Source organism: Agelaius phoeniceus, chromosome 12 (genome assembly GCF_051311805.1).
Source record: "Agelaius phoeniceus isolate bAgePho1 chromosome 12, bAgePho1.hap1, whole genome shotgun sequence".
Taxonomy (NCBI): Eukaryota; Metazoa; Chordata; class Aves; order Passeriformes; family Icteridae; genus Agelaius; species Agelaius phoeniceus.
This window is the reverse complement of record NC_135276.1, coordinates 17,340,369-17,365,373: the sequence shown is the minus strand read 5'-3', so window position 1 is coordinate 17,365,373 and position 25,005 is coordinate 17,340,369. Positions and strand designations below refer to the sequence as shown.

Below are 25,005 nucleotides of genomic sequence, written 5' to 3'. Positions count from 1 at the left end.
AAAAATATTTTCTTAGCCCTTTTACAGCAAAGTGGTAAATTTGAGCACAGAGATGTGAAAGCCTTGGTTTTGGGGAGCCCTGTGTCACTAAATGCGTCTATAGGTGCTGAGGATTTGGGATTTCAGAGGTTCAGAGAGGATTTACCAAGTGAACAGGGAGCCTTGCTGGCTCTGCATAGGTGACATGGCAAAGAGGACATGAGGGACAAGAGGGGCCTGCTAGCGGACACTGGTCAGTCCTGTATCAAAGGGCTCAAAGTGGATTGTACAGGGATATCTAAGGCAGATAAAGAGTTTTGCAGAGATTTTCAAGGACTGAAATGAAAGTTTGGTAAAAATGAAGGCTCTGGGTTGCAAAACAAGACAAATGGACAATGAGATGTAGTTACTCTAGATCTAGGATATGAAACAGCAGTTTTTGTGTAAAGAATCTCCAGTGGCAGTATGCATTTTGTAGCTCTTGTACACAGGGAGATATAACTATTTTTTAAATTATTGTCATGGCTTAGAAATTATATTCTCCAATTTAGTACTCCCTTTAAAACCACCCTCTATTCTCCCTCCTCCTCCAACTGGAGACACAAAAGGCAAAGACCATGGGTTGAGATACGAACAATTTACTGGAAACAGCAGTGAGATAAAAATTAACAGTAACAGCAACAAGAGGTGTAAGAAAATAAATAATTCACACAGAAAAACTCCCTGTAAGTAAACAATACCAGACAGCTCCCTCTACCACATTTTCTTGACTGGAAGAAACCCCCTCTCCCTGGAAGAGTCCCTTTCCCTGTCCCTGGCAAGTATGTGAGGGAGTACAGAAAAACATCAAGGTCCTGGCCATGCCCCTTCTGGCTACCACAAAAAATTAACCCTGTCCTGGCCAGAAGTAGGACAACAGTAATACATACCTGACAGAGCAAATCAAAAATAATCCCCGGGTCTGAATGTGAATGGAGGACAGTAATCTCTCCCCATCACTGACACAGAAGGGAGAGGAAAATGCAGAACCTTGTCCATGCTATATGAGTGACTGGACAGGGATAAGGTGATATGAGAAGGATAAATCATATATCCACTTCATACTTTCTATCCAGACTAGAATAAGGGGCAGTTGGTTTGGAACATCCATATAGCAAAAGTAGTAACAGTCAAATTTGTGAATAATACCATGCAGGGAAAGGTTTTAAAGGGAAAGGGCTAAAAATAGATGACTTTGTACAATGCAGAAGGCCGAGGGGTGATCCTTTGAGTGAAAAGCTGAAGTAGCAGTTTGGAAAGTAGCGGGATAATAAGGAAGAAAACTCATGAAACACAAAGGTTTCTTTCAGAATTCAGTAGAATTCTTCATTTTTGTGGTTACACAAATGAAGTTAATGTGGTGGCAGAATACAGGAAAGAGCCAAAAAGAAAGGTAGAGCAGAAAAAGGAATAAAGAAACATGCTTTAGGCAACTATAATGGCGTGACAGGAGCACAGAATATTACAACTAAGTATCCAGGATACCAGAGCAACATCACAGAAAAATGGCACAGAAAATTTCAAAAATTATCTGTGAAGAAGTAATTGTCAAAAAGGAAGAATAATATATCATTATCCCCATAGAAATAGCATTCAGATGAGCAGGGTCAGTAGGCCAAGTTTTGGCCTCAATTACTGCATTGGTTTTCACTGCATATTTAATTTGTGTTTGAGATTTGAATTCTGCCCAGTGTAAAACCAACTTCCTACTGGTGCTTGGAAGGAACAAACTATCTTATGGGCAGCAGCAAAGGCAGTTATGAAAGCTGTCAATGTTCATCAGACAGATGCATCTTAAATCATCTGAGAGTGCAGCTAATGAAAAATCATCTGCATTTAAAATATGGGGCCAGTGCTCTAAACACAGAGACCCAGGGTATGAAAGCATATCCACTGATTTAACCAAGTGTGCTTTGGAGCAGCCAGCTGGGCTCTGAGGAGGCTGTTTGCTTCCAGGGTGGTGAAAGGCACTGACACATGTGGGCTTGTCCCAGTGTCTGCAGTGAGCCAGGCTGAGCACAGCACACTGCAGGGCACGCTCTGGCCACAGGCTGCCCTGAAACTCCTCTGGCAATGCAGAGTCCCCAGGAGCTGCCATCACAGCCACTGATGGTGCTGCCCAGGAGACAACCACAGGTTACCTGTCCTCAGGCCCTACATCTCTTTAAAGCTGCCTTTGGCAACAGATGGACACCATTCCTTGATCTCAGTGAGTCCTCTGTCAGCTCTGGTAATTCACTCAAGCCAAGGACCTGTTAACTGATGAGTCCTGAGTTCTTTCAGGTCATCATGATTCCTGATGATAAGGTTTCAGCCAAGTGCTGGCAGTACTTCCAGCCAGGCAGTAGTAGGGGTTGCTCTAGATTGGAATCCATTACTCCTTTCAGGGAGGTCCTAAGGAACAGCCCTGGGGTTCTCAGGTGGCAGGGTACAGATCTTGCCACCCTGCTCCAAACTCCTGCCACATCACTCCAAGGGTTCCTGTGCAGGCATGTGCACATCTCCATCCTGCAGCTACCTCCTGTTTCTGTTCAGAGATGGTGCAGACCCATCAAGAGCCAGGGTAAGACTGGAACTCTGATGAAGCTGAGGAACCATTTAGAAATGTCTATGCTCGAAGCACTATTGAATATGTAAGCAGTGAATATATTACTGAGGAAATTTTCCATGTATTTGTTAGTCAGATTCCTAACTTGGCGGCTGTGTGAATATCTCAGCTGCTCCTGGATGCATTTGCAGCAATGTGGCAAAGGGCTTTGTTCCATGTCTCTCTGTAGAATAGGGCAATTACAGAATTATATTTTTATAGATGTAGGTTTTTCTAAGATTGATTCCCTGTATTTGTCCCACTGGGACTGGGTTAGTGTATGTTCCTTCTGTGGCACTATGCCAGTCACAAACTGGAGCTGGGGAAGGCTGCAGCTGTCTGCTTGTTATTAATTGAGGGTTAGTGCAGAGATCAATGCACACTGATGCTCCAACACCCAAACTGTTATCCAGGTACTTCATGAATGGACACTTAAATTCCCACTCTAGTATAACAAACCTCTGAGTCACTTTTAATACTAAGATCCCACTTGGAAACGGTTTATGAGCTTACAAAAAGGACTTTTAACTTCTAGGACTCTTACAAATTGGACAGCCAATTAATCTGATTCTAATGAGGCAGTAAGAATCTTCTGCTGTCCTCACTGTCGTGCCTAGCACAAACCACACATGTGGTCAAATACAAGGACAGATATCCTGAGAGGCTATGGGATATCCACTCAGAGATATTCACAACCTGACTGAGCAAGACCCTGAGCAACCTAATTAAGTCAGTGCTGCCTTAAGCAAGGGGGTGGATCAGATGATCTCCAAAAGTCCCTTCCAACCTGCATTATTATATGATTCTGTAATACGTTTTGCCTAAAATATTTACTAATAATTTACTAATTTTTTATTCATTATTTTTCACTTAGAAAAGCATCTCCATTTTGAAAACCGAGTTCTGTGCAATCTGTGGAAGTGTGTGTGTGAATTGACTCAATTAATCTGAGTTTAGATTCACCAGGCAGCTGGAAGGGAGCTTGCTACAACCAGCTTTGAACTTCTAACTTTCTTTGACCTGGTACCATTAGGGTTTGTTTGCCTTCAGTCATACAGCAAGAGCCATCCACTCTTTGAGATGTACAAAAAGATGGGTTTGAAGACCTAGGTCAGCTGCTCATAAATTTTCCTAGTCATTAAATGGATGTTTTTCAGTGCTGAGATACATTGTGAAGTCATTCCTCAATGTCTTTTCAGTGTTTAAATGAACATTCAGTATTCATGGTATAAGGAGAAGAAGGAATGTGCTAAGCTGGGGTGTGCACATATAACATGCTCCATGGCAACAGCTGTTTATTAGCTCTTTGTTCAACATGATGGAATCAAAGGCAGGGATAAGAGGGATAAGTTGCCAAACCTTTACCACAAAGCTAAGAGGAAATATGCTAATCTAAATATACTTGTGTTTCCTGTACCTGTCCTGGAGGTTTGTGCTGAAGTAGGAATAGAGTGTTCTGCAGGACAGGATGCTTAGATAGGGCTTCAAGGTCAGAGTTTGTGTTTCTAGTCCTTGTCACCATCTCAACTGTTCTCTTTGCTTTTATGTGCCTCATCCAAAAAGAACACCCACTCTGTGAAGTAATTTCAGACCTGGTGTGGAAAATGGGAAAAGTGCATTGAGATAATTAGTGTGTAGAACAGTGTACAAAATAAAAATTTTGGTGAAGCAGATCTGTTTTGAAGCATAGTGGGGAAAAAAAAAAAGGGGAAAAATCCCAAGATTAACTTGTTCTGTATATGTGCATTTTGTATGATGCTTGCTGCTTTCATCTCACAGTTTGGGGGCAGAATATGCAATATAATGGCCTGATAAGACCAAAAGGTTGCTGGCAAACTTAGGAGGGTTAAGAAATTCACAAGAAAAATACTGTATCAGGATTATATGGCTCTGAAATAACATTTGGAATTTCTGATCACATTTCAACTGTTGTTTCTCTCCAAAGAGCATTGTGTACAAAGGCATACATAGAAAGAATATCACAGAAATAAACAATAAGACCCACAAGGGAGAGGTGCTATATTCTTAGTACCTCAGCAGAAATACAAAAATACTGGGGTAAGTTTTGCTTTTATTATGCTTATAATTTATTATATGTTCTTATATGCTGTAGTCCAATGAAGGAACATAAACCTCATGCTTTTGGAATATTTTTAGGGCTAATAACTAATGTAAGGCATGTGGAATAAGTAATCTTGCCTTCTAGATAATAAGAAAGTATTTTGTGTTTTGAAGATTTCAAGATGATGTGCACATGTTTAATTTTTTAATTTTAATTCCAAGGCAACAAGAAACTTTTGTGGTCATGCAAGAAGGATTTAAACTAACCAAGTTTGTTTTTAGATAATCAGAGGATTTCCCTATAGAGTATATAATTCCCCAATTACCACTCTGAAATGTTACTTTCATAGTTACAAAGCACCATGTAAACCTATCCTATGACATGGATACTAATGCTCATTACTGTTATTTAGCAGCATCACAGGTGGAGCTTGGAGCAGTGAGCACTTTCCTTTAATATGTAGCGTGCCATAACGTTTGACTTGTTCTTGAAATGAAATGGTCACAATATGTTAATCACAAAATCTAGTCCAGAGTGTCTGTCAGAAAAGTGCTAATGATTGCCCAGTGTGCCCCAAAGACAGAGATGTTAGTTTTGCTGTGCAAAATTCGGTGTCATTCTGGAGAAGACCTTGCTCTTGGCTGCTGAACGTCACATGGACTGTGCAGTGCAGGCAGAGGCAGCACCCTCTGCTCCAGGACCTTTACAGTTCTTGTCTTGCTCATTCCATTAATGCAACAATCAGAAATAGTTAGTGCAGGTTTTAAAAGGCAAGTTTGCATTACTTCTAGAGGGAATCACAGACATTTTATGACATGTGTAAGGATAAATACTGGTTAGATGACACTGGGGAAAAATGGATGGAATAGTCTCCAGTTTCTCTCTAAATGGCTGGAAAGAGTCTTCCAAAGGTGACAGTAAGAAAAAATTGTCTGAATCACCTGTACATCTCCAAGATTTTCTGGAAATATTCCTTACTCAGATGAGCACTGTGAGGTGTTTAATAAATTTCTCTGATGGCCATAGAATATCAAGTTTTTATTCAAGATAATCTGAATATCTAAAATCTTTCTACTTTCAGTTGTTTGATGATATACTTTCTCATTTTTAAAACTTTTCGAAATACTATACGTATCAAAATGAACAGTCCTGTCCAAGTTAATCAATAAGCCACTTCAATTCTTTGTAAGAGTCAGAAGTGCAATTTATCTTCAACAAAAAAAAATCTTTTTGGCTTCAATTTTTTAAAAATAGTCTTTAAAAAAATATGATTAGAAAGCCAGATCTTTAAGGAACAAAGATATTTTTCAGGTTCTCTTCACCCCACAATCTGCATTTTATGATTTTGGTTTGTCTTGGTTTCAAGACAAATTTCAGGAAAAAATGCCCTGGAATAGGCATTCCTTTTAAGGAGAAAAGGGCTTCAATAGCTCCCTTTTCTTCTGTCAATGTGAGAAATGGATACCACGGGGTGAAAGTGAAAAAACAATGTTTATTTAAAGCATAAAAATGGAATAAACAGTGAATTGTGGAACCTTCCCCCCAGAAAGCCAACCACAGCCTCTCTGGGCTGCAGGCCCTTTCCCTTTGTGTGCAGTTCCAGGCACAACCAGCGGGGGCGCTGCTGGCTCCGGGCGGGCAGGGGTGCAATGGTTCCCCCACGGCTGCAGGGGGCGCTGTGGCGCGGGTCCGGCCGCCTCTTCTGCACCGTAATGGCGTGGGATGGAGAAGGGAAGGGGCTTCCTTCACAGACCCATGCGTGTGAGTTTGTGAAGGGCTTTCACTCTGGAGAGTGAAAGGAGCTGTGGCAGGAAACCTCAGGAACAGCAAGCTGGAATGGCAGGGCAGGCATACCTGGGGCAGCAAGCAAGAAGCAGCAGAAGCTCTGCAGCTGTTTGTGGACCATGGCACCTCCCAAACAGCTCCAGTGTAGCACAAACCGTGGAGCAACACGGCGGGGACTGGGCAGCAGCAGCCCCGCTCCCAAACACGGCAGGGACAGAGTCCCTGGGATTGCTCACCAGCACTGAATGAGGGTGTTCCCAGTCCTGATGGGCACACACGGGCTCTGGGCTTCCCAAAGGCAGAGCAGCAAGAGAAGCCAAGCTGGCAAGCTCAGTGACAGTGCCAAAGCAAAAAAAAGAAACAAACCAAAAAGAAGCAAAACCCACAGAAACAGCAGGAACCCTGGTCAGAGATACCCGCTGCATATATCCAGTTAACAGAACGTGCTGAAATGAAAGGGCTGCCTCCCACCCCACCCCCAACTCCCTCGGGAAACCCCATCTTGGCTCCCAAAAATCAAGATAGATAGCCCAAAGCTGGGGTGGGGACAGCTGGCACTCCGGACACAAACAGATCAAAAACCTCAAAAATGATATGGGATAATAAACCATCCCCAAGACATCATTCTTTCCCTTTTCTCGTGCCCATCTAGTCACAGACTCCTAAGTCAGCTACATTAAATCTAATTATGTAAGTAATTGTGGGCATTGTTCAATGAAGGGCATCCAGTGATAATCTAAATATACTGTGTGTCCAGTGAAAAAGTCTATAATTCTAAAGAATTAGAGTCTAAAATCACTTGTTATTGAAACAGCATAAAATACTGGAAGTTTCTGCTCCGTTAGAGTGATGTGCACTTTATAGTTTATTCACACACCAGAACTCATTCTCCAACAGTTGGTCACCATGCCTTTCCTCAAACTATAGATTTCTAACCACTGTTTAACATAAAAAGCTAATAATATCCAGTTCATCAAATGATCTAAAAATAATGGCGAGACAGACTCTGCATATATGAGCTTGAGGTTTCTAGCATTTTAGGTGTTTAGTGTATAGTATAATCTACAATGAAAACACAAAACTATTAAAATAATAGTGACCTGCTGGAGTAAATGACATATGATATCATGAATTTTTTTCAATGTCACCGAAGTTTTCCTTTTTTGACAAATGTTTATTCTCTGCCTATAAACCTTTGGGGATATAATCTCTTGATAACACTAAAAACCCAAGGAAACATAGATTAAAACTCAAATACAGATCTAGAACGAGTTTTGCATACCAGGGCACCAAAGAAGTCCCAGAGCCACTTTGTTATGAGGAACCCATGTTTCTTTTCAGTAGGAGGCCCAGATTTGCTTCTTTGTGTGTCATGACACTACCTTTAGGCTCACAGTTACAGATTTGAACTCCAAAAGGGACAATTACACCCACTGGGCTGCACAGGAACGTTTTTCATCCATGTTCTGCATGAGGTCCCAAATTCTGATTTACTTGAACCACATTATTCCAAAGTCATCATGCCTTAATTTGAAGTGATTCACAGAAAGTACACCACTGCTGGTAGTGAATCCAAGTCCCATAAATAGAATGCTATAACCTTAATGTTAAAAAGTGTGTCTCAACTCTGATTTTGAAGGGTAAACTTCCAGCCACTGGCACTTTTTATATCTCTTAGTTAATTTAATTTTCCAAACATTAAATCCTGCAAAGTGGTTTGCAACTTACTGAACAGATGGTCTCTGTTTCTTTACATTTTTTAAAATTTGGGAGCTAATGTGATGGCTCTGTCTAAATTTTTGTAGCTGCTTTAGAGTCATATTCTGAAACTTCATCCTAGATGTTAGGGTTCATCACTTATGTTTAAAGTTCAAATTCATGTTATTTTGGATATTATTGGGAGAGAGCCCTTTTATGAAGTGTGTAACTATAATAACTGCATTCACCAGATCAATATAAGTAACTTCTTTTCTTAGTTTATTCCTTAGAAAAACATTGCACCTCTTAAAATGGCACAATTTTGATTAACAAAAATGGAAAAATTAAATGCAAGGAAGATGTGTTCACTTCTGTGCCCCAGTTTTATTTCTGGTAAAAAAAGTTTATTACTTATTGTCTTCAATCTGTAGCCATGTGCTCAGTCACATGGCCAAAGAGAAGTCTTCACTGTGCTATACTGGATCACTGCAAACAACTACATAATTACCCACATCTGTCCACAAACTGCTTTACATCTGCACAGATCTGTACCCTGCTGGAAACAGGAAAACAGCCTTGTTTGGCTGCAAAAAGTTTAAGTGCTAAATATGTATTTGGATTCATTTAGAGTCATAATACTACCTAAGTGCAAAAGCTTAAAAAGAAGTCATCTATGAAAGATGCACAACTATAAAAAATTAACAATTTACCCGAAAAAATTTTTTTTCAGTGTTTGGGTTATTAAAAATTGTATGCCATGAATTCAAAAATACCAGTTAAACAAATTGAAACATAACACTCTAGGAGTGTTCTGAAAGCAGACACAGGAAACATTCATAAAGTGTAAGGAGTTAAATAAGTTGAGTTGGTGTCTCATATATTTTTTACCATAGTAAAGTACATTCACATTTTTTATCCAAAGAATTAGAGTCTTTTGGAGATATCTGCCCAAAAATAAGAAAGGTGTTGGTTTTGCTGACCTGACAGACCATTCACTAGGCACGAGTGATTCACCATCAGCTGCATTTGGGAAATGAAGACGTAACAGCATTTTCTTCTCAATCTCAAACTGACTAAATAGTTTGCTGAGCCTGTTGGGGTATGTAAAAGAGCTGCTGCCACTTTAGAGCAGACAGTGAACCAAAAATTACATGGTTTTCTCAAATGAAATTCATGACTAGTGAATCAATTTCCACTGAAATAACCCAGTTGTGCATCATCAGGGAACTCCACAGGGTAAATGCAGTGAATGTTTGCATCAGTGGCACATGAGCTCCCTGGTCCAGCACAGCCAAGTGTGAGGAGACAGAGGGAGGACATCAGCAACACCTCCCTGTCCCTGCAGCACGTTTGTAGCTTACATGACATTCAAAAACACACCCTGAGTTTAGTTTTGAGGCCAAGTTGTCTGTGGAGTCAGCTGTGACAGCCTGTCTCATCCTCCAGGCTCTCCTGTGCATGGGGGCAGCAGAGAGAGGCAGTGGGGTGCCAGGGACCCTCCCAAGGCCAACAACATCCAGGGAAATGCCACTGGCACCACAAAGGGAAGGGATGGGATGAGTGATGGAGCAGGGCTGAGAGGAGAAGTTCCTTACAGAGTCTTCAGAAGAGAACAAGTGGTTTGGGACTAGGAATGATCTGGAAATGGCTGTGTGGATTGCCCAAACTGTACATCCCTGCTGCTCAAGTGACTGCCTTGCCCATATGCCACATGGGAGATTTGCTGCTTGTCTGTGCTACACTCACACAAAAATGAGCAGCACACATCTACCATAAGGAAAGATGCAGCAATCCTGTTGTGTTCTAGGATGCCATCCTTTTCCTGGAATAGAGACACAACCTTTTGCTGCAGGAAAGTTCTGGAAAATTGTGAATATTTTCACTTAAGGGCCAAACCCTCAGGTATCTTTTGGGTTTAGATACCTGAAAACCTTTTCAATGGCATGTTGGACATTTCCCTAATCATCTCAATCAAAAGATGTATTTTTTTTAATTAGTAGAAGCCACAACCTTACACCACTGGCAGATTCTGATAAGCTATACCAACAGTGTTATAGCTGTGCAAAACCAAAGTTCTCCAGCACTGTAACAACCAAGGTCAACTTAGTTGTTTGGAGTTTTGTTTTTAAGTGACTTTTCTAAAAATATTTAGCCCTAGGGCTTTTAATTTTCTTGGTATAGCTACCATATTTCTCAGCATTTGGTATTAAACCACACTGAAATAATTTTATAAAAGTGATTTTTTCGTTTGACTGTTCCTTGACAGTAGACTGTCCAAGGATAGATAACTTACAATACACATCCATTAATGAAATTGTAACATAGCCAGAAAACAACTGTGATAGTACTTAAAAAAAAAAATAAATTATACTAGTTCCTCACCCTGCTTTGCCAAAAGTGAGATAAATGCTGCTGCAATGAATTTTTCCTTTTGAAGGTCAGTGTCCATACTGTACATGGAATGAATCCTTGCCATTCATGCTTTACAAGAACAATATTAACATTCATGAAGATTTCAGCTTTAATCATGTGATGAGTTTGGTTAACAAAATTCCAACTCCTTATCTTCTGTACTTCTTTCAAAAGCAAATAATTTTCTTTTTACATGAGTGTGGATCTCCTGGACTTCAGTGAGTGTCTGTGACCACAGTGAGCTGTGGCAGTGGAAGCCCTTTGCAGTACAATGTCAGATCAACTTGATGCTGAGAACAGCTGCTAAAGTGGGTGAGCTACTTCCACTGGGGTTGCTGATGTTGCTGAAATTGGTGCAGTGTAGAACTGGTGCAGTTTTTCTGAGCTCTGCAGTGTACAAAGCTCAAAGGTCAGACTGAGAGCGCTGCTTTGCAGGACTGAGAACTCCAAAGAAACTTTCAGTCCTATATAGAATTTATTAAGCTCATTAAAATAACACCCAGTCCTAGATGAGCCACAGCTTTACTAACTCTGTGTTGTGGCTCATGAAACTCAGAGTGTGATTCCCTCACACAATAGCAGTGAGAAGCCACAGATCGAAAGCAGCTGCCACCATGTTTGCAGAGGGGAAGGTGCTCTGAGCACTCAGCAGTTTCTGTCCCACAAGGGCTGCAGCCACCGCTTCACCCCGTTCTGAGATGTCTCTGTTTGAGTCACAGGTTCAAGTAACATTCTCAGAAATGGAGCTGCAGAGTAGTCACTTCAAAAGAAAAAAAAAAAGCCTCAAAACTGGCTGTAAACCAGCCTTGGTTCATCCTCTGCCTCCCTCAGCTAGGCTGTATCTGTCTCTGCAAAGCTGTATTGCACTACTGTATAATCAGAGGGGGAATGAAAAGGTAGGTCTTGCTATCAGTTCTTCTGTGAGATCTAAGGCTTATCACACAGCTCCTCTGCTAACCCTGAGGCTTACTTCTCAAGTACTTTCCAAATCTTGAATAAGTGATATATCAACTACTAAATATCTGTAGGCAATCCCCAGATATCCCCTCAATGCCTGAGAAAGTGTATGTATTTAAATGTACATCCAACACATACCTTGGTGATTTCTCAGCACTAAACAACATCCTTGGTGTCTAACCCAGCACTTGGAAAGATCAACTGCCATTACACTGCAACTTTTAAGATGCTTGTTATTGTGGAATGGCTGCCTTTTGGTGGTAACAGGAGCAACAGCAGATGGACATGAAGTAAGAAAGATGTTTAGGAAAACTTATGTTAAAGCTGTTCTGTGCTCCACAAAATCCTAGAATTAATAAGGGAATCTGGACATCTTAGAAAAGTTATATTAAAGCAGAATTTATTTCAGTTAACTAAAGGAATTCTGCCTTGTAGCAAAACTTCAAAAAATATTGTCCTTGGTTTGTAACCTGTCCTTTGGACACATATTTTCAAATGGACTGTAGAAAATCAAGGGTTGTGTAAGCTAAGATATACCAGCAATGCAAACTGCATATCCAAAATAAAAACTATATGTAAACTACATCTCTTATTGATCAGTAAGCAAGACTTTTTTTCCCCTGTAAACTAAATAGGCTACAAGAGTAGCAATTATTAGCAGGGGAGGAAATTGCATCATTCACAGTACAAATAGAAGGTGCAGTTCATGTTAAAAGGAGACCTACCTTTCTTCTAAACAGAGCAGGCTGTCAGTGGTGTTTGACATGAGTGGATGAAGCACAAAAACTAACAGCAGCACAGTTGCAGAACAATTTGAATCACAGCCCACAGCAGCTTGTCAGTAAGTGGTCACCCTGTGCCACTGCAATACCTGATCCGCTTCCGAGAGGCACTCACAGAAATACTGAAAGTGATGTCATGTCAGAAAGCCAAAGCACAGCATGGTCAAACAATGCAGGAAAAAGATCTGTCATCCTTTGTGGTGCCCATGACAAAGCTGGGGAGATGCTGTTCAGCTGGGAGAAAGAACAGTCTTCCATCAGTTCTGGCAATTTCTTAATGCTTCCTGAGACAGCAGGAGGCAGCTCATAGGAGATTATGGACTAGAACTGGTAGTCCACATGTTGAGCCATGCTGCTCTTCAATGAAAGCACATTCTCAGTGTAACAAAAGATTGATGAGAATAATAATGCAAATCTTGGGATGTGTACAATGAAAAAAAAAAAGGGTATCTTCCTTGGAGCTTGTAACTTTTATTATTTTGATCCATTTGATAAATGCCATACAACAGACTGTTCACACAAGCCTTAGTCAGCAGGGAGAGATGACAAGGCCACCTTGGCACTCGTGCTTTAACCCATCATCTGATGCAATGCATAGGAAAGGCAATGGAATTTGCTGCTGGTGAAAAGTCTCCTTCCAATGGCCTCCAATGCTGAGTGAGGCCAGGGGAGGAGCAGAGCTCTCTGATGCTCCTGAGCTCCACCAGGCCACACAGGCACCCTGCTCACTGTGTATTCTGATGGTGTATTTACACTTCAGCTTCCCTGTCAGCACTAACACATCACTATTGTGTGCAGAATGCTGCACAAGGTCCTAAACCAGCTAAAAGTAGAGGAAGGAGCTGATCCAAATCACATGGGCTCTGAAGGTGTTGCTCAGCACATTGATACTCAAACATTTTCCTCTGAGAGAGCCACATTTCCTACGGTTAATTGACGATCACCATTTTTCACACCCAGAGGCAAATAAAATGCAGCACTGGGAAGGCCAAAAAAGTTGGCCAAGGACCTCACTCTTTTCCTTTTCTTAAGAAACTTGAGGGTTTCTTTGTGTGTGGGGTGAAAGAGAAGCAATTTCATTGGTAGATGTTAAAACAGATTATCAAGCACAACTTTCTCTGGTGTTTCTGTTACACCTTCTGTGTATCATCAGTGCACAGATGATTATGGCTTCTACTGCACATAAGACATTAACAGACCATAAAGGTAAGTTCAAGGAACATTCAATCTTGTTGAATTTTGCTACCTGAACTGTCTGTCTATTAATTACCTATCTCACACTGTTTTTATACACAAAGACAGAGAAGTGGTCATTTTGCAGTTCGACTGTAAAAAATGAAACAAACAAAATACCCTAAAAACCACACCCAAAACCACACCCCCAGAAATAATTTCTTTTTCATTGCTTCTTTCAATTTCCTGTCACTTTTATCACTGTTTCCACACCATGATGCATTTTGCTGACTGTACAAACACTGCATACCACCATCTATCAATCTGCAGCAAACAGCAGCACATGGTCTGTAATAGTGACCACATGAATACAACACTGTCAAGTTCTTCATCATCTCTACCATGTCCTTTCTGACTGTTGTAATACAGTACATTGGTTCTGACTTGTCAGCACAGCAGAAAAGGATGAACCAGTGCTAACATTTACTGAACACCATAGCACAAGTTTTTTCTCAACTTTCCCAATTTTCAGATTGTGGAAAGCTTGAGTTTATGCACCTGGACCCTATTACAGACTCCTGCTTCCAGTTACTGCAGACAAATCACAAAGTTCTTGCCCCTCCTCAGCCTGTATTTATCATTCCTTCAAGAACTTTCAGGTTATTTCCCCTGGAATCATGTGAAGTAATTTTTGAACATAAATGTAGTTTTCCCTCTAATTCCTGGTACTTAATTTGGGATCTAAAGTTTCCCTCCTCTTCCCTGTATAGCTTTTAATATGTGAGCGATATTCCTATTTCATTTGAAACTTTGCTATGTTGCACCATTGCTGAACCTAAGTTTCCTACTTCCTGTGCTTATGTAGAGATAAATTCAGTCACTTCACATCAACAAAGGTCTTCTGTGCTGTGTCATCCTAAATTCATGCACTCCCATTTGCAGTCTGCTATTCCTCCCTTACATTAATCACCAAAACACTTTGTGATCAACATCTTTGCAGTTTCTCTCAGAACCCATTTACAAGCCCTGTAAGCATTACTGTGCCTTTTCCTTCCATGTGAACCCAGCATTTCTCCAGCACCTTTCCTGTCAGACTGCCTATGCTAAAATACCTGAAACTTTTCACAAAAGATTTCTGGAAGACAAATTCATTAGGTGCATTAATGTCATGTCATATTTTGCAAAATTGTCCCTTCCCCAAAAAATGAAAAATAGGAGAGCAAATTTCAACTGCATAACATTTAAAGGCAAAACCATTAGCAGAGTAAAACAAATTTCACAAAGTAGTCTTTAAAAAAATTATGCAACGTCACACTTTATTTTAAGATCTCTCATATTACTAGGAATAATAAGATACATGAGCAATGCTCTTTCCTTTGTTGCAGTGACTGCCAAGTGATGTCACAGAAAAGTTCATTGTATATGTGTGAAAGAATTTGACAGGTCAGGCTGGTCAGTTAGAAATGAGGCTGTTTATATATCAGTATATTAATAATCACCATTTCTGGGAAAAAAACCCCTAACAACAGAATAACCAACTGATGAGTTTGTTAAAAGTTAATTAAAAGTTAGTGGCTTTTTGATGTATATTGAGGTTAGGCAGACTGACAATTCTGTACAGTGTTAAGGAAGTCTATAAATCCCATCCAAAACCATAAATGTGGGAAAGCTGTGGATAAACCCTTTAAGATGCTGAAATGCTTTTCTCATAGTAGAAACCTTGTTTGTTCATCAGAAACATATTATTCCATTAATGTGACTTTCCAGTAACATTGACTCAATCATTTGCCTCATGCCATGCATTTACTGGAATGTTTTCTAGTTTAACCCTTTAGGCCCAGTTCTTAAGCAGAGCGACAACAAGGAGCCAAAACTTCATTTTTATTACATAAGTTTGATTCAATGGTACTTTATCACCTCCTCTCTTCTTCTCTTTTGTTGGTTTGTACCACACACTGCAACTGGTTAGAAGTCTGGAAAAGGCTGTCCTGGGCAGTGGTGGACTCGCCATCCTTGGTAGTGGTCAAAAAGTACTTGGGATCATAACTTAGAGGTGAAGATGGTGGTGCTGGGTTAATGGTTGGACTCAATGGTCTTAGAAGACTTTTCCAAACTTAATGGGTCTATGATTCTAAATCTAGACTGTGAGGGCTCTAAAGCAGAAACCAAACCAAACTATTCTGTTTTGTTTTTTGCTTTGCAAAGATATTAATTCACAAGGGTTAGCAATTAGAATACTGGGATGCAGCTTGTGTGTTTGTGATCTCTGCAGACCATATCAACACCTTAGTCAATAACTATGTTTGTTTAATGACTGTAGTAAGTACAAAACTAAGAACTGCCATACGAGGTCAGACTAAAGGTCCACTTAGCTCAACGTGTTGTATATTCAAACAGAAATTAGTATTGGATGCTTGGGAAACAGCATCTATAGAGTAAGTGTTGCCCTTGCTCTGCCCTCACAGCTTCTCATGATTAGCAGTTTAAAGATTGCTTTGTGCTGAAAAGTATAAAGGGATCAATCTACCAAGAACCTGCTTTACCATTCTTTGAAACCTTTTACAATTCTGATTTCCACAACATTGCATGGCAAAGAGTTCCAAGATTTAAATACTGTGAAGTACTTCCCTTGTCTCCATCACTTGCCTAATTATTTCCTTTGCTGCATAACTTTTCTTGTGCAATGAGAAACAGCATTCATCTCTGACTTAACTGAACATCCCCCATCTGTCTTTTCAATACCATTCAATCACTTCTTTACCCAGCCAGAAAGTTTTCATAAGATGTCATCTCACTGACAGCCACTCCATCCCCTGATGGCCTTTCTCTGCATCACTTCTAGTTCTGTGTCTCGTGGCAGTGGGTGCACTACTGCAGAGGTGGAAGCACCATGTTCCCCAGGCACACAAGGATCATCATCTTCTCTTTCATTCTGAGTGCTTTTTTAATAACATGTAAACTTCTGTTTGCCCGAAGTCTGGTCCAGTGGACTGGACACCCATCAGGAGCTGAAACACATTTTCTGGTTTGGTTTCACTGCAGGGGAGTGTGGTCACTGCTCTCCAAGACAGTGCTGTGATGCAAGCACAGGTATGGTAACTGGGGATCGCAGGGAGATTCACTTCAAAAGCATGCACATGATCCAAATTAAAATACTAATGTGGACACACCCAGAAACCTTCCACGATGATTCCAAGATTTCTCCAGAATAGTAACATCTTCTTCAGGGCTCATTTTTATGCATGAATAGTCAGGATTATTTTTCCTTTGATCATTAGCTTGCATTTGTAAGCACTGAATTTCAGTTGCTGTCATTCAGCTCTTCGCTGCCAACTTTTGTCTTGACAATTATAATAATAATAATAATAATCTATAAATTATCAGGAATAAATGTCATTATTTTCAAATAATTGATGGCTCTGTTATACAACACAGGTCCCAATACCAGTGTTTGAAATCTCTATTCATAGACACCTCTCTGTAAACCAGGTGGTCTAAGAAATGACCAAACCTCTTGGACCATAGTTTGGTTTTGTTACCAGCTGTTCCTGTGGGATCTTACAAAAAGGCTTTTTGAAAAACCATTTACAGCAGCCAGAGTCATTCTTCTCTAAATATTGACCCTAAGATCTGTGAGATGTCCTATAAAAATGTTACCTTTTGTCCAAACCAAGACATGTTCACATGTATCTGCTAATTCTATTTCTTTTGACAGGTGCTACTAATCTGTATGCAATGGCTCTCACTGTGCAGTCCCTCATATTCCTTCTTAATCCATTGGTATCAGCACATATAAGTGATTAATATAGGATGATTTCACCAAACCCCAACAAAATCTAAATAAATGCATTGAAGAACATGAAGGAAGAAAATATCCTCATTGTTTCTGGTTTGCTCCTCTGAAGGAATGGGCTGCAAATTTTCTGGATATTCTATGAGACATCTAGGAAAGCTCAAGTAGGGGAACTGCTATTTTCAGACAGAAGTGTCTTTCTGACAGATGTTTTAAAAAGATGGTTTTGCTTTAGTGTTTTGTTGCAGTCTCCTGCTCATACTACCCTTTACCATTTTGCAAGAGTCAGCCTAATTCCTCTTTTTGGTGAGGCATGAGAAGAATCATTCTTTTCTACACAGGTCAATCATATCAATTTCTTGTGAAAGTCTTTAGAGACCAAATAAATTTGCAGCAATATTTTATATCAGGACTTGTAATGAGATAGTATTGAAATAGTACTGTAATCTACATTTGCTCTGTGTAATAGAAGAAAACAGACTCAAGTGTATTTCTTTTAGTGCTGCAATATTACCAATGTAAAATTTTAATAGTAAACAAAGAGTGTGGCATTGTAATTCAACAGGCAGAAAGGATGAATTTCCTTTTGTCAAAACCAAAATATTTGTATTTGCATGAATGTACATTACAAACATTTGACTTTAATTAGATTGTTCTAATAGTTGGAATACAAGAAACAGTTAACTATTTAATATTTTTTTTGCCAGTGTCAGGATGCCAGTGCCATAAATTGTGCTGCAAAAATGATCTGAAAAATATATGGATAAGAAGGAACAACAAAAAGGGATTGCACTGATGAAAATGTACAGAGCCAAGAAACTGTACTAATGCTAGAAGTCAAATGAATGGACAAAGAAATGCTATTTACAACATAGCTGGCCATCACAATCACTCCATTGATTTTAAAAAAATAATTAGCCCACTTCCTTCAATATTAGACCACATTTAAATTTTGCCATTATTTGAGCTGTCTCTCTCAAAATATTTTAACTTTCAGAAGAAACTGCTAAGCAAGAGTTTATTGCTGGATTTTAATATTCAATCAAAGACCAGCCCAAAATAAAGCACTGTATTTGTCATTCAGGAAGTGTTACAAAAAATGATGCAATTTGAATCTTTGCATAGTTATGGGCACTGAACCTGGACATTGAAGGGAAGGAAGCCTGTTCAGTTCAGTGGCTTTGGAGGTACCTTCACTTCAAATGTTCAGGCTCTTGAGAGTGACAAGGGTGCATTTCAGTGTCCCTCCCAAGCAGCAGCACACTAAAGACTTGTACCTTGAAGCAAGCTACACTTGAGCCAGATAAAACACTTTATCAAGATTGTAACAAGAAATCAATGGGTTTTGGGTGTCCCAAAATATGCTCAGCAGTTTACAGTGTAATGAGGAAGCTGGGCTTGTGGTAGCTGTGATGATGCAGGTAAACAAGACAGTCATGGGCATTGCAATGTTCCAGATGCAGCTCTAAAGTGGAATTTCTTAGTAAGACAGTGAATATTGCCAGAGTTATCCAGGTCTGCTCTTGAACCTTGCTTGGTAACTTTAATTTAGAGAAGTGCCATGATGTGGGCAGAGAGGACCTCTGGTTAACTCTTTGTTACCATCTCTATACTTCAATTTATACCTCAGATGATTGCCCAGTTTAGGATTGAGGAATACAGTCTGCACTGCAAATCACACCACATTTGGAACAGAGTCCTGAAAACTTTCATCAGGCAACAAAATTTCTGGATTTCTACCTACTGAAGTTAATACTGCTTGGAGGTTACTTGATTTTGAGGACAGTTGTCTTCTAAACACTGATTTTGAGAACAGATCAGTGATAAATAGCTGATTCTTCAAAATAGTTGCTAGTAAAGCTTTTGCACAAAAAAAATTGAAAAGGTGTTACTTACAGACAACCAAATCTTAGAGCTTGTGAGTGCCAGCTCAGTATTACTGAAATCAGCATTGCATCCACAGCTTGCCAGTGTACAGGAGCAGGTGCTTAACTCTTCTATGTTCCCCAAATCCTACTTCAAGCCACTGCTTTCTGCTTGTGAAGTCAGTCCTATTCCTTCAACACAGTTGTATCAAAATACAGAGGTTGATTTGAGAAATAATAACCTTTACTAAAATGCACCATCTTCTTCCAAGTCACCTCTGTCTTAAAAAATACACGTGACATACTTAAAAAATAGATTTCTGCTTTTTAGTTCCATAAGCAGCTTTGAGTATGTATCTCTGCTAAAAAGTGACTCCATTGAAAGAGATACAAGATGGAAAGCACAACGTTCAGAAACTTGCATTTCCTTGTAAAGCAAAGATGATTTTCTAAACCCTGCATTTCAAGCCAAACCTTGCATCCAAAAGTTCAACCCTGTTCTCTCCCATCTGCATGTCTCCACATGTCATAGGGATTCAACAGCCCAAACAGTGCCATTATTATCTTCAAGTTTTGACTTTGCTGGTACCTGAGTGCAGGTAGAAATGGGAAATGTTGCAATTATCTGGAAGTATGTTATCTTTCTAGTGGATCATGTGAGCTGAAATAAACTGCAGCTCATTCTTCCACTGCTGATTAAACAGGCTAAGATTGAATGGAAATGTGTCACTGTGGTGGACGTGCTCCTAGCCATGGGCATTGCATCATTTCAGTGAGAAGATGCCATTTTTAAAAATGTCATTCTTCCCTTAAATGCAGTAACTTTTGAGCTTTAAAAACTGGTTTTATTATTGTGATCCAAAAATGTGTAGATGTTGAGTCCCCTTCAGAGAACTGGGTATAATCTTTAGATCACTTATCAAAGGTGTAATACAATCTGCCACAATGGTAAAATACCAATTTAGATTTCAAGTTCATCACCCCTGAAAGTCTAATGGTGTTCATTGCATACCAACTCCCCAAAATATTAAATAAAAAAAAGCACTGAAATGTGTTTAAAGAGCATCTCTCTAACACTGATAACTGGCTCACATATTCATCAGTAAAGGAGGTTTTTATTGCAGTAAAAAGGATGCTCTGGGCTCGGGAAAAAAACTTAGGAGCACAGTTCATATGGAATTTTTCTCCCTCTACAGCCATGTCATAGACTTAAAATACCAGAGTCTATGAGATAACTGTCTGGGTTCAGGTAATGTACATGGAATTGCACGTGAAAAATGAAAAATGTTACTTCAAGTTACTGAAAACTTGAATGTGAAATCAACAAAGTTGGTATTTAAAAGTAAATACATTTCCCTTTCAGTCTGTTGCCGAAATGAACGAGTATTTCCTGTCCATGCATCCAACAGTGCATTGTAAAACACAAGGCAAACCAGGGCTGCTTTACTGAAGGCTACTCTGAAGACCCTTTTTGTCAGTCCTTTATTTTCAGATTATTATTTCTAAGGAAACATGCACCATCAGTCTTTAATATTTAACAGGTTACCTCTTAAGAGGAAAAGCAAGGAAAAAGAAAGGAATATTCCATGACACTTTCACCCACTCATAAAAGCTTGAAATCATAAGCACATGGAAGTCAAGCAAAGGCAAACCAGTATTTCATATAGCCTGAGAATTAGACTAAAACATACACAACATCCTTTACTGTTAAAGGAAAAATGTACTTAAAAGCATCAAAACTAACACCTACATTTTACCATATAATGGAATAATTATCTTTAGCTGTAAAGTGTCTTGGTTCTACCACACAGGTCTAGAACTGACTACCAGGAAACACAGAACTCCTAATGGGTGTTTTTTTGCTTCTAGAATAAATTGGTGCCTGTTTCCCACTCCTAACCTAAATGTAATAGGCAGCATTTCAGATGATTAAAAGCCATTTCTAACTGGAAAAAGGCACCTACCTAACCAAACACTGAGGTTATTTTGTCTGTGATCTTATTTTGCTTCATTATAAAGGCAGTAATTGAATTTATCTTTAAGTTTAAAGGTTGAAAAGCCTTTTAAAATAACACAACAGTAGAAAATGAATGAACTGACAGGATAAATATGCACATCTACTTCCAAAATTTCAAAATTTATAAAAGTTTCTTGGGTACCACCAAAGTATGATGAGTTCATACAGGCAATATACACACAGCACCTTTTCCATGTGCTTTATCAGGGCTTCTATGTCGTGATTGCCTTTAAAAATAATTTTTCAGCCAGTATTACATTCTCCAAATTGCAGAGTTAATTATTGGTCTTACTTGATGAAGTTCAGTAAGAATCCTTGAAGGACTTGGATATTACTAACAAGTGAAAAGGGAATCAAGAGTGCACTATACCTTTGGAATGTCACCATAAGATCCAAATTGTTTATTTACACCCACAGTCCCGAATTATTTCAAGGTAAAGTCCTGAAACTGTTTAATGGTTATCTTATGATCCACATAACGTTTTACTTGTTCAAGAACTTGGGCTGCTCTGAGGGCACAAAGCACTTCATCTCACCTGCAAACTGGTGTGGGACATCCAAGCTCCAAGAGCTTCTTTCTAATCAATCCCCTGGATGCAGCTGCTTTTTGGGAAGGGGAAAAAGCAGGGAGGCAAAGCTGAGTGATCTTTTAAATGAAGTCACTACCATCTACACAATTGGTACCTATTAGATATTCAAATTCTTCAGCTTTCTAGACATTTCTTCTGACCTCTGTAATGGAGAACTTCCCAGTGAAGATGCAAAATGCAAATGGATTGATAACTGAAGCCCTGCACACATTTTTGCCAAGTGTCCAACATGTAGATGAAGATTTTACACTATGACCAGTTGAGGTCATTTTCCAAACACCACACACAATAAGAAAGGAACAGCCACACTTCTTCCGCCTACCTCTTCTGGTAGAGACAATTCTTCCATATTGAAGATATGCACAATGATAAGCAAAAGTATTTCAAGTGGAGTAACAAAGAAAGGAAGTGATTCAGAGGCTTTGAACCACAGCACCAAAAATTCATTCCTCCATGCAGATGCCTGCAAAGAGACTGCCTGCAAACTGGGCTGTTGGTCTGCTCCCTCACAGAACACACCAGGTGACCACTTGAGCAACCTCACTGGATGTCACACAGCGACACTGCCACATCCAACTACCAAACGTCACCATCTTACAACACAAGGATCATAAAACAGCAGAATTTTTTAACGATTAGTCAGAGCTAAACCACCATGGCTACCATTAGCCTATGACCTACTAGCTTCATTTCTTTCTAGAATGAATCCAAACGTCTAAAGAAAACCCAGACAACACCAGGCGAAGATCTTCTATGCACCCCAGAAACTACTAATCCTAAAATTGTATCGCTAACTTTTTTGGGTCAAAGTTGTTCTTCACAGAACTCCCACTATCTATTCTGGAGTCACAACAGCAATACAACTGACTTACAATATCCTTAAAATTACAGGTTAAATGACAGATACTGCAAAATGGCGGGGGGGGGAGGTCAATGACACTATCCAGATCATCATGTACTTCTGATAATTTAACACCACGTAGGAGAGTTTAAGTGCTGTTCACTTCAGAGGAGGTCTGTGTCACACACAGTTAAATACCATCCTAATAGGGCAATGTCATCCCTTAGCTGTGACCTCTGCTAAAGACTTTGAAAGACAATGACAAAGTGAAAACTGTCTACATGAAACCTGTCAGATCCTGCACTTCTTGCACTTGAAACCCTACAACTGATCATCAAGATCATCAAACAGAGAATAAGTCCAACCATGTCCGACCAACCACAGCAGCAGTTCTACACCCAAGCACACTGTGATGGTTGAGCAGTACCTATCACTGGCACACAGCTCCAACTGGAAGGTGATGTTTTCTGTCCTAGGTCTTAAACTGTGCACTTCAGAGAACCTCAATGCAAACGGCCATTTCACCAGGAAATGTGGAGCCTGAGGAGGTGCTCCAGACCAAGAAGTGTAGGACATCCAGTCATGTTTGGTGTTTTTAACACTTCCACCCTGATTCCACTTACTGGAACTGGATATTTCAAACACCCATGTCCAGTCTGTCTTATTTTTCATTTCAGCTTTCTCCGTTCTTCTTCTCTGGCATGGGCAAGAGTGGCTAGACTCGTTCTCACTCGGGGCATTGGAACTGGGTGCCGGAGGTCAAAATTCGGTTGGGTCTCACCCACCGCCCGCCGGCTCCTTTTTCCCTGCCTGCCCCCGACCCGGCGGCCGTCGCCCGATGCTGCCCCGCCGCTGTCGCCGCCGCCGCGGCCGGGGGGCAGCGCACGCCGGGCTGCGGGGCCGGGGGGCGCCGCCCGCCCCACCTCGCACCCCGGGCCGCCCGGAGCGGGGCCCCCGCCAAACTTTGCGGCCCGCGGGGAGCCGGGGCCCGGCCCGGCCGCCGCCCCCGCCGCCCCGGCAGCACCCCGGGCAGGAGGTGAAGCAACCTGGCGCCGGCTCCTGCACTTTGCACAGCGGGCGCAGAGCCGCCTCCATCCCTGCGCCTCCCGGCAGCGCTAAGGCGCATTTTTTCGCACTAATCTGCACATTCAGCACGTCCAGAGCGCCTATGACTTTACCTGGACTTTCTCCACTCTCCGGGCTCATCACACCGCGATCGCCTCCCCATCCTACCGCTAACTCTCGCTCTCCTTCACTCCTTCCTCCTTCCCTCTTGCAAGGCCTGCTAAGATCAAGCCCGATGGAAAGTAGAGAGAGAAAGAGAAAGAGAGAGGCAGCGGGAAGGGAGGGGAGCCGCTCCATCCCTCCCTCCCCCCCCCGGGCACACACGCTAGCCCTTTTCCCCCCACCCCAGCCCTTCCCTCGGCGATTTCCTCCGCTCTTCGGCAACTACGAGGGCTCGGCGGAGCGGCTCCGAACGCGCCCCCGCTGCCCTCGGCGGCGCCCCGGCCGGCTCCCCCCCCGCCGCCCGCCCGCCCCGCGGCCCCCGGTACCTCGTAAAGGTCCCCCGAAGCCATGCTGGGGTGCGGGACTGGGCTCCTCCGCGCCGTCTCCCTCTCTCCACCTCTCCCGCTCCCCCACTCGCTCTCTCTGTTGAGTAAACTGTGTTTTGCAGAATGACAGGCTTTGGGGCTGGCTGTGCGCAGAATCAGAGGCGAGGAGAGCGGAGAGGCAGGCGGCGGGGCTGGCGTAACCAGCAGCAGCAGCAGCTCGGGCGCACAGCGCCGGGAGCCGCGTCTCCCCCGCGGCGGCGGGGCCGGCGCCCCCCGCCCTCCCCTCACACCCCGCCCGCCGCCGCCGCCTCCCGCCCCGGGCGGGGACCGGGACCGGGACGGGTCCTCTCCGCGCCCTCCCTCCGGGAAAGTCCCCGGGCCGCTCTGACGGCGGCCTCCTCTCCCTCCTCCTCCTCCCTCCCTCCGCCCCCCCCCGCCTCAAACTCTTTCCGCGGCCAAAATAAATAAATAAAAAATAATAATTAAAAAAAAAAAAAAAGAAATACAGGGGCGGGCGGGAGGGGTGGGTGCCGGAGCGGGCGCGCGGCGGGGAGGGCCGCACCGCCCGCCCAAGGTCACCACGGGGAGAGGCGGGCGCGGGGCCTCGGGCGGCCCTGCTGGCACCTTCCGCCCCCCCGGCGCCGCGTGGCCGCCCCGCCGCCCATGGCCATCGCCGAGGGAGCCGAGCGGGCGGCAGCGCCCGAGGAGCGGCGGCGCGGGCAGCGCGGCGGGGCTCGGGGACACCTCTCGCCCCCGCTCCCCGCCGGCCACGGCGATGCCTCTCCCGCTGTCCCCCAGCCATTTTGCAGGTTCGCCAGCCCACTCGGGGGTGTGAAAGCCAGCGGCCTCCCGCCACCTGCCCTCCACGTGGA

The 25,005-nt window shown here is 42.0% G+C and overlaps 1 protein-coding gene across 1 annotated transcript in view; it reads right to left on the bottom strand.

The window, feature by feature from the left end:
- Positions 1 to 24,470, bottom strand: part of CDYL2 (chromodomain Y like 2) — a 60,504-nt gene extending 36,034 nt beyond the window's left edge. The window contains exon 1 of the mRNA XM_054640837.2: positions 24,134 to 24,470. Within this exon, the coding sequence (XP_054496812.1) occupies positions 24,134 to 24,157 (24 nt within the window). The 5' untranslated portion in view covers positions 24,158 to 24,470. The remainder of the gene's footprint in view (positions 1 to 24,133) is intronic.
- Between the last annotated feature and the right edge of the window lie 535 nt (positions 24,471 to 25,005).